Below are 10,000 nucleotides of genomic sequence, written 5' to 3'. Positions count from 1 at the left end.
GTGTGCGTGTGTATCTCTCCGTCTCTCTGCCTCTCTCTGTCTCTGTCTCTGTCTCTCTCTGTCTCTCTCTGTCTCTCTCTGTCTCTGTCTCTCTCTGTCTCTGTCTCTCTCTGTCTCTCTCTGTCTCTCTCTGTCTCTCTCTCTGTGCGTGTTCGTGTGCACTTGCGTAGGTGTTTTATCGCAATGTATGCTGTTTCTCGTCCGCTTGTGCTTGTACGTATTTGTGTGAGCGTGTACAGACGCACAGCTGTTTGCTTGCGCTTGGTGTTTGCATCTGCACCCCTTGATCCCCTTGAGTGTCGTTGTGGTTGCCTTGTTGCTCAGCACAGCATCTAACATGCGCATGACACGCGCTCGCTTCGCCTTACCATCATATCGACAGACCACCGCGAAGCCGCAACAGCGGCAAACCCAGCGTGGCAACGCCGCCGCTGCTGAGGGCGAGAAAACGATGGACCACAAGCCAATCAAGCCAAAGGCAGTCAAGATGCCTGCACGCAAGAAGAAAGCCAGCCCAGTGCGTGCATTACGTCGTGTGTGATCTTTCCTTTGAGTCCTCCAGCCAAAGATTTGCCCTTTTTCGCTTGTTTGCTGTTCCTTTGTCCTTTGCAAACTTTGAAGTGCGCAATCACCATCCTCACTCAAAGTACGTGTGTGCCATGGTTGGTGCGTGCAACACATGCAGTTTGCGGATGACACCACCCAGCAGGAATCGACACAGGAGCCGCAAGTGTCAGCACCGTCCCGCTTTGATCGACAGGAGCGCGCCTACACCACGTGCGTTTTATCGTAGTTGTGTTCGTCTTGCGAGGGGGGGGGGGCGGAAGCTGTGTTGTGCGGTTTGTGGAGATGTTGTTGTTGCACATGGATGAGCACGAATAGAGGAATTGTACATGCATCACGTTACTTGTGTGTTTCTGTTGGGGTATCGCATATTGCGCAACATCAACTCTCTTGCGATCCAGTGTTTCATCTCACCCGTCCCCTCGACTGCTTTGGACATGTGTTTGTATGCATGGGTGTGTGTGTGTGTGTGTGTGTGTGTGTGCGTGTTTGTGTGTGCGTGTGTGTCTTGATTGCAGTTGGATCAACCACGTGCTTTCACCGGCTCGCAACGTCGTCAACATGCACACGGAACGCGAGCTGCTCAAGCTGAGGTGTGGTCGCAACTGCAGATGGCGAGGGATGTTAGCAGTGGATGGGGTGTCTGTATGCCTGTATGCGTGTGTATGCGTGTATGTGTATGTGTCTCTGCGTGCATGTGAGTGTTCAGCAGCTGAAGAATGCCGACTGCGCAGACACAGAGCGAGTTGTTGTGTGATTGTGCAACGCGGCAATCGTATTTGTCAAGAGCACATGCGTGATACAAGCGAACGCTTGAGCCCTGGAGCTGACACGTGTGCCCTTCCCACTTCATTTGCACTTCAGATCCCGTGCAAAGGCATTGCGCGCGTCAGAGACGGTTTCAAACGGACTGTCAAAGCTCTGGGAGAACATTGAAGGTGTGATCGATTGTTGCGTCTTGAATACCCCAATGCATGTGGGCATGCGCGCATGCACATGCATGCTTCTATTGTTTGACACGTTTCATTCGTACTCGGCGTCCACTAACGCAAGCAAACACGCAAACACACTCACAAAACCCAACATACAAACAAACAACCAAATCAACAAACACACACACACACACGCACACACAAATACAATCACGTGTGCGTGGTGCAGGGGGCGCGCTGGTTGCACGGGAAGAGTCTTGCATTTTCCTCGACATTCACTTGCGGGATGAAGCTGTGCGCGTGTTCATGTCCTTCCAGCCAGAGTGGCTAAGATTCGGTGCGTAGCTAGACACACATGGCACACTCGCTCTCAAGTAACAACCTTAAGTGCAAGTATTTGTGTCTTCATTTGTGCCTGTCACGACACCCGCTTGTTCTTCACGCGAACTCACACACACACACACAACCAAACACTTAAACACACACACTCATACACAAACACTCAAACACAACCAAACACTAACACATGCACAACCACACACGCTGACACAACCATAATCACACGCACGTGGTTTGTTGTTCAACAGGCCTGGAGACGCTGTTTGCGCAGCCAATTGAGGTTGACGCCAGCAATCCAATGTCATCTCTCAAAGCGTTTGTTGCCACCAATGTCATGGACAACGCCGACATCAAGGAGCACTACTGTTTTCCTGCCGTGCCCAGCCACCTTGTGGATGAGTTCCACACCACCATGGCCAATCACATCCTCTTTACCATGATTGGTGTTGTGTTCCTTGTCGACCAGGTAATGACAGACGCATTTGCATCTGTGAACGCGTGCAAGACACACATTGTGAAATATTCTTGTCTGCCGCTCACATTCACACTTGCACCAACCACCACAACTCACATTCACGTGGTTGTTCACTTGGGCCTGTACTCCAACAACAAATGCCACAAACCCACTCGCCCTCCTTTCCTTTGCCCCGTTCACACACACACACTTAACAACGCTCGTCCATAACACTCCACCGTCAACATCACCATCAAACCACACCAAATGTCACCATGAGCAGGCACGTGCCAAGTCCCTGCTGCCACACTCCCCGTGCGTGTTTATGCCGGCGACATTTGACTCCTCCAACGCCGTCCTGGCCTTCATCTCAAACCAGTTTCTCAAGGGTGAAGGATCCCTCGAAAAGCACCTGAGTACGTGTCTGTGTGTCTGTGTCCAGCCTTGTGTAAGTCTACTCGGTTCTGTCCCCTTCACGCACTTAAATCAACTCACTTCCACCGCCGCCCGTGTGTTTTGCAATGACAGGATACCTTGGCCTCACCTTCTCGTACAAGCAGTCCTCCCTTGAAGAGTACGACTATGAGGTACAAAGTACACACCACACTACGGGGCATACAAGGACCCAGCGCACCCGCATCACCTGCATTGTGCACGCACAGAACATTGGCCCTGTTCAAATCGCTTCATCACACTCACACACACACACACATGCACACACACTCACTCACTTTTGTTGTGTTCCTCTCTTCTGCTTGTGTCGTCAACACGCGCCATGGTGCAGGTGACCAACCTCTCCACGGACATGCGTGATGGTGTCAAGTTGTGGCGTGTGCTGTCTCTCATGCACAGCAGCAACAGCAGCCGCACTGCCCTGCCATACACACCTGTCGTCAGCCAGAACAAGGCAGTGTGGGTCAAGAACAACAAGCAATATCTCGCCGCCCTCAAGGTACGAGGCTGTTTGCGAGATGGAGGGGGTGGGGTTGAGTGAGCATGTGATGACTTGCCAGTGCACGTGCAAATGTGCCGCGTGGTGTGGGCGACTCAAACAAAGTGCACAGTCAGCCGTTAACACGCGTGAACCACATGTTAGATCCGCCAAACCATTGTGCTCATTTCAAACATCATGCGCCGCCACTGTCAATCACGCCCATACAGGCTGCCGGGTGCCAGCAATTTTTCCCACAGCGGGCCGCTGATGACCTCGCAAACGGGCACCGTGATGTGACACTCTCTGTGCTGTGGGCCACCCTTGTCTGCTTCCGCATCTGCAATCCTCTTGACGAAGCCCTGCTTCTCGCAGAGATTGGTACGTGCCATATTGCTGTCACATGCACATGTACACACACACACACACACACACGAGTGCGCGAACAAAACACCACGCACACACCCACACACACACGCTCTGCGTGATTGTTCAGCCTCTGTGCATGTCTCAAAGGCTGTAGTGCTAGACATGTTGTGCTCATTGTATCACACCTGATGTAACACATGCCTATCCTTTCCTCCGCACCCAAACAACACAAAACACACACACACACACACACACACACACACACACAAACAAAACACACCATCACACCCTACAGCTCGCATCAAGCGCAATCCGCGGTACAAGCGCACGGACAGCCGCCGCGCCTCTGAGGCGCACATGTACCAGAACAGCCCGCAAGTGAACCTCCTGCTGCAGTGGTGCCGTGCAGTGTGCATGTGCTACGATCTCGAGGTCTGCTGTTTGCGACTGCGTTGTGCGCTGATGCGTGTTGGTTTCAGTCACGTAAACCCTCACTCGCACTGTAATTGTGTTCTCATTGCAAATTGCGATGTATCGTGCTCATGTCCCTTCCTCGCTTGGTACTTGCTGCGCTTGCTTGTCAGGTTGTCGATTTCACGACGAGTTTCAGCGATGGGCGTGCGCTGTGCTACCTCATCAACTTCTACCACCCGCAGCTGCTCCAGCGAAGTGCCATCAACACAAGCACCACCGCCACAGACACGAAGGACAAGACCTTTGATGCCAGGGTGAGCACAACCTTGTGCGGAGCATGTGTGCACTTCGATGCGCGTATGCTCTTTTGAATATGCAACCTGCTCCAGAACCATGTCCGAGAAACCACTTCAACGCCTGCCCATGCATTGTACCAAGTCCAGGGCACACCCATGTTGATTTGGGTGCCTTCGTCTTCATACTTCTCCTGCCAGTTCTCACATGATTGAACCTTGCTCCTGCTTTTGTTGCATCCTTGTTCCTCTGTCTCCGTTCCCCCCCCCCCCCATTGAGCAGATGGCCGCTGTGCGCGAGTCTGACAATGGATTCTCCTGCGTGATGAGCCCCGGTGTGAACCGTGTTGGTGGACGCTCTCGTCAGCAGCTTCTTGGTAAGGTCAACCCCATTTGTGGACTTGCCTGCGAGCACCGACTTCTGCTGTGGTGGTGATGGTGGCTCAGATCATTACTGTTAAACCCTGTTTTGAAAGAGACGCGTTTGGTATTGCATTGCCGCGAGCGCAATTGTCATACATTCACATCATTCATGTTCACCCACCTTGCGAACTTGCTGTTTGTTCATTGCAGAGAACGAGAAGGGCAACTACAAGCTGATTAGCCAGGCACTGAAGAAGCTTGGCGGCGTTCCCCTCCTCGCAAAGAGCAAGGTATTGTGGTGATAGGCATGGATTGTGCTTTGTTTCGCTGACACCTGTGTTTGAATTTCTGCACAGTGGCAGTTGCATATTCGTGTGGTGCATTTCCATCACAACCTTCATCCCAACCGTCGCCGACGTATTCAACGAAGCATTCAACCACCAAGCCAGATGTGTGACACGCGCGCGTATATTTCAACACCACACTCTCTCTCACTCAAACGCATCATAGGACATGTGCGGCACCGTCCCGGATGAGCGTGTGGTGATATCGTACGTCTCGTGCCTCTGCACGCGCCTGCTTGACATCAACCAAGAACAGCGCGCTTGCCTTGTCATCCAACGTCACTGGCGCCGATTCCACAAGGTGTGTGTGTGTGTGTGTGTGTGTGTGTGTGTGTGTGTGTGTGTGTGTGTGTGTGTGTGTGTGTGTGAGTGTGTGCGTGTATGTGTGTATGTGTGTGAGTGAGTGCGAGAGTATGTATGCGGGAGTGAGTGTGTATGCGTGCATGTGTGTGAGTGAGTAAGTGCGAAAATATGTATGCGTGTGTGTGCGCGTGTTGCACACTGGCCATGGACACATTCCTTGTTCACTCCCAACCCACAACCACACATGCATACCACTACAGCGTCGCGAGGAGGAATTGGCAGTCGTCAAGCTGCAGCGGCAGTGGCGCAGTGTGCTGTTGATGCGGGCGCAACAACGCGCCTACCAGCAGACAAGAACGGCCGTTATTGCCCTTCAAAGCGGCGTGCGCATGTGGCGCCAGCGTTGCGCCTTCCAACGTACCATGCATGCAATCGTAGCTGTGCAAACATGCGCGCGGAGGTGGGCTGCACGCCGGGTGCTCGCACAGCTCAAGCGCCACCACCACGCCGCCATCACCATGCAGTGCGCTGCACGTGCGTATATTGCCCGCCGTCGCACTGCTCTTCTGCGGGAAGCGCGTGACCGGCACCGCGCTGCAACGTGCATCCAGCGCCACATCCTCACCTGGCTGGCTCGTACACAGCACCAACAGCGCTGCAAGGCAGCAACCGCCGTCCAGGCCGTGTTCCGTGGACGCCAGGCGCGGCGACAGGCTGCACGCCGTCGCGCTGCCATTCTCGTTCTTCAGTCTCGTGTGCGCGCTGTGCTGCTGGGCCGTTGGATTCGAACGGCGTATCTGCAGTACAAGGCTGCAGCGGTTGTGCTGCAGCGTGCTTGGCGTCAGCGCTGTTGCTTGCAGGCAACGCGGGCAGTGTGCCAGGAGCGCCGTATCGCCGCAACAACCATCCAGAGTACCTGGCGCATGTGGAAGTGCAAGCAGCAGCGTCGCACGAGGATGACAGCTCTTGTGACGTTGCAGTCGTTTGCACGCATGTTCCAGGCGCAGAGGCAGCTGTCGACGCTTCGGCGGGAGCGGGCTGCGGCTGTGACCCTGCAAGCCGCTGTTCGAGGCATGCGTGCCCGCCAAGTGCTGCGACAAACGCTCACACGCCGCAAGGAGACATTTGCGGCTGTGTGCATCCAGAAACATGTGCGCGGCTGGCGTGCTCGCTGCGCATTCACCCGCACACGTACGGCCACGACTACGATCCAAGCCGCGCTCCGAGGCACGCTGGCACGCAAGGAGGCGCAGCGTCGTCGCAGCGCCATTGCTGTGCTTCAGATGCACGCACGGGCAACACTGCAGATGCGAGGAGTGCGACGCGGGTTCTTGCAGTTCAAGACGGCCGCGATCACGCTTCAGCGGCAGTGGCGACTGCGCACGGAGGCGAAGCACACGCGACAGCTGTGCGTGGTGCGGCGCAATGCAAGCGTGTGCATCCAGCGCACGTGGCGCATGAGGCGTGCACGCTCACACTTTCTTCGGCTGCGCAGTGCAGCCGTTGTGCTTCAGTCTGCGGTTCGTGCCACAATGGCTCGCCAGCACACAGCCCACCTTCGCCGCCGCCAAGCTGTTGTGCAGCGTGTCGCCCGTGGACTTCACCTGAACCTATGCGCCATCACCATTCAGCGCGCGTTCCGGGGCTTTGCTGCGCGCAAGACTGCTGCTGTGGTCCTGCAGAAGCATGCCCGCCGCCACCTCGCCCAGACGCGCTTCCGACGCACGCTGGCCGCTGTTGTGTGCCTGCAGCGTCACACGCGTGGGGTTGCCACACGCCGGGCGTACAAGGCGTGGCGTGCACAGCGGCTGGAGAGGCTGACTGGCGCCACGCGTGCGCACCTCGCTGCCACTATGATCCAGCGTGGCTATCGCCGTTACAGGCAGCAGACACGGGCGGCCGTGCTGATGCAGAAGACGGTGCGCGGGTTCCTTGCTCGTCGCCGCTTTGCTGCTGTGTGTACCTCTGTTGTTCGCCTGCAGTGCGCGTGGCGTTGCCTGCAAGCAGTGCGTGAAGTGCGACGACGCAAGGAAGCGGCGGAGCGGCGTGCACGCGTGCTCTTGCTGGGTGCGCGCATGTTCCTGTCAACGGTGACCATCCAGCGCCGTGTGCGTGCATACCAGCAGCGGCAGCGGGAGGAGCGTGCCGCGTGTGTGATTCAACGGCACTTCCGCGTGTGGAAGAAGCTGCACTCCAAGGCATGCCGTGAGGGCGCAGCGACACGCATCCAGGCGTGGTTCCGTGCGTACCGAATCCGCAAGCGCATGAGTGACCGCCTGAAACGCATTCACCAGAACGTCATGGAGGTGAACAGGCAGTACTGCCCGGAGGCGACGCTTGGGTGGAAGACCAACTCTGCGCTGACGGTGCTGCTCAAGTACAAGAAGGTCTCGCGCGTGCTGGAGGCACTGAAGAACCTCAACCGCATGGCAGGCTTGTCTGCGGAGTGCTGTGGCCGTATTGCCAGCCACGACGGCTTGGACGTGATTTACACGCTCATTCGCAGCTGCAACCGCTCCAAGCCTGAGATGGCCATGGTGGTGCATTGCCTGAGCATCATTGAGAGCCTCCTGCGTCACGATGTCACGTGCGAGCGGGTGATGCAGAATCTTCAGCTCGGAGAGCTCATGTTTGACCTCACGCGTGGCTATCGCGACAATGCGGAGATCTTTGAGCCGGCCTGCCGTCTCCTTCACCGCTGCTGCCAGGAGCCGAGCCACCGCGAACGCTTGCAGAAGGACCGCTCCTACATGAAGCGCCTCGCCTCTCTCATCAACATGACCGAGGTGTGTGTGCGTGTGTGTGTGTGTGTGTGTGTGTGTGTGTGTGTGTGTGTGTGTGTGTGTGTGTGTGTGTGTGTGCGGGTGTGTGTGTGCGGGTGTGTGTATGTGTGTGTATGTGTGTGTATGTGTGTATGTGTGGGTGTATGTGGGTGTATGTGGGTGTATGTGTGTGTATGTGTGTGTGTATGTGGGTGGACCGCATACGCATGCACGAATTCACTCATGCTTTCTCATTCCTGACCATGAACAGCGCAAGGCCAACGTGTTCATCAAAGCCAAGACTTCCGCTCGCAAGTAAGTGTGTGTGTGTGTGTGTGTGTGTGTGTGTGTGTGTGTGTGTGTGTGTGTGTGTGTGTGTGTGTGTTGTTTGAATACTCCCTGTTGGTGGACGGGCAAGCGATCCAATCTCTATGTCTAACAGGGGCGCACATTGTCGTTCTTGTGTTGTGCGAGCAGGGAGGAAGCTACATCGCTGCTGGAACTTGTTGGCTTGCTCAAGGACATCCAGCGCACGCTCAACCCACAGGAGCAGCACAACTGAGGCGTGCTGTCGTGATGGTGCTGTGTGTTGTGATGTGTGCGCAGGTGGTGTGCGTTTGTTTCATTTACCTCGCGGGGAAGGTGGTGGTGGTGGTGGTGGTGGCGCAGTGTTCCCTTCCTTTAGAAAGCCGTGTTGGCATTGTCGTCTGCTGCTGTAGTGGTGGCGCGCCGTGTGTTGTTTGTTGCAGTGTTCAGTGTTGTTGCAGTGTTCAGTGTTGTGGAAGTGCTAAGTCCTACCGTGACGAAACGTTCATTCATCCAAACTCTCTGCGACATGACGCTTAAACACAACGATGATGAGAAGAAAGAAAGCTAGGGGAAAGGACAGCAAAAGAGAGACACCCGCCACAACACCACGGCAGCGTGTTCGTGGTGTCGGTGCTGTCGCTGGCGTTGCGGTGGTTGTGGTTGCTGTTGTGCTCGGTGTCTTGTGGCATGAGGAAGGCAGTGTGGTGAAGCAGTCCAGTGGCCCCATCAGCCAGGAACACCCACAAGCGGTGGTTCGCGGCAGTGCTGCTGCTGCTGCTGCCTCTGGTGTGGTGATTGTTGATGTGTCGGCGCATCCACACCGCTTTGCAGATGAGGTGGCGTCGCACCAGGAGCCCGTCATCGTGCGTGGCAGCAACATCGACCAGTGGCACGCAAAGCACTGGTCCATTGCGGCCCTTGACGCCCACTTCCCTTCCATCCGCGGCTGGTACAGGTCAGTGTGTCTGTCTGTGTATGTGTGTATGTGTGTCTCTGTGTCTCTGTGTCTCTGTGTCTCTATGTCTCTGTGTATGTATGTGCATGCGTCCACTGTTGCTCGTTTGCTGATCTACTGTACACAACTACACACACGCACACACACATACACGCACACATGTGGGTGGCGTATAGCCATACGGATGCGACGTTTGGGCCCTACTATGACAGCACGCGGCTGTTGGCGGCCGTGGTCAGCCCGAGCAACACATACAGCACAGGCAGGACATTCAGCCCTGGGTGCGTGCTGCCATCTCCACCAGACACAGCACCAGGCACGCACGGACAGAGCGGCAGCGGCCAACAGGACGCAAGCGACCGCTTCAAGTACCTCAGCATCGAGACAGTGAAGCTGGACCCGGCATTGGAGGACGACCTAGAACCGCTACAGGAGGCGATATCGCTGTTTCCATCGCGCAGCTCCATCAATCTCTGGCTTGGCCAGGCCGGCGTGCGTGCACACTGCCACTTTGACGGCTACCACAACTTTTACTTGCAGGTGGACTCCATGTGTATGTATGGTTGTGTGTGTGTGTGTCTGTGTGTGTGTGTCTGTGTGTGTGTGTGTGTGTGTCTGTGTGTGTGTGTGTGTGTGTGTGTGTGTATGTGTCTGTCGTGTGTGTGTGT

At 55.7% G+C, this 10,000-nt stretch overlaps 2 protein-coding genes across 2 annotated transcripts in view; both read left to right on the top strand.

The window, feature by feature from the left end:
* PTSG_08483 (uncharacterized protein) overlaps positions 1–8,630 on the top strand; it is a gene marked incomplete at both ends in the record, with an annotated part of 10,072 nt that extends 1,442 nt beyond the window's left edge. The window contains 18 exons of the mRNA XM_004990675.1: positions 383–517; positions 686–777; positions 1,083–1,157; positions 1,429–1,502; positions 1,726–1,833; positions 2,084–2,301; positions 2,573–2,705; positions 2,818–2,876; positions 3,074–3,241; positions 3,451–3,601; positions 3,885–4,021; positions 4,174–4,317; positions 4,580–4,673; positions 4,870–4,949; positions 5,170–5,304; positions 5,567–8,092; positions 8,340–8,383; positions 8,546–8,630. Coding sequence (XP_004990732.1) covers positions 383–517; positions 686–777; positions 1,083–1,157; positions 1,429–1,502; positions 1,726–1,833; positions 2,084–2,301; positions 2,573–2,705; positions 2,818–2,876; positions 3,074–3,241; positions 3,451–3,601; positions 3,885–4,021; positions 4,174–4,317; positions 4,580–4,673; positions 4,870–4,949; positions 5,170–5,304; positions 5,567–8,092; positions 8,340–8,383; positions 8,546–8,630 — 4,458 coding nt within the window. The remainder of the gene's footprint in view (positions 1–382; positions 518–685; positions 778–1,082; positions 1,158–1,428; positions 1,503–1,725; positions 1,834–2,083; positions 2,302–2,572; positions 2,706–2,817; positions 2,877–3,073; positions 3,242–3,450; positions 3,602–3,884; positions 4,022–4,173; positions 4,318–4,579; positions 4,674–4,869; positions 4,950–5,169; positions 5,305–5,566; positions 8,093–8,339; positions 8,384–8,545) is intronic.
* Positions 8,631–8,894: 264 nt separating this feature from the next.
* The window catches only part of PTSG_12738 (uncharacterized protein), a 3,522-nt gene continuing 2,416 nt past the window's right edge, over positions 8,895–10,000 (top strand). Inside the window, exons 1-2 of the mRNA XM_004990674.1 lie at positions 8,895–9,332; positions 9,509–9,872. Of these exons, the coding sequence (XP_004990731.1) occupies positions 8,923–9,332; positions 9,509–9,872 (774 nt within the window). The 5' untranslated portion in view covers positions 8,895–8,922. The remainder of the gene's footprint in view (positions 9,333–9,508; positions 9,873–10,000) is intronic.

This window comes from Salpingoeca rosetta (assembly GCF_000188695.1).
Source record: "Salpingoeca rosetta unplaced genomic scaffold supercont1.23, whole genome shotgun sequence".
Lineage (NCBI taxonomy): Eukaryota > Choanoflagellata > Craspedida > Salpingoecidae > Salpingoeca > Salpingoeca rosetta.
Note: the sequence above shows the minus strand (reverse complement) of the source record. Positions and strands in the feature narration are given on the sequence as shown.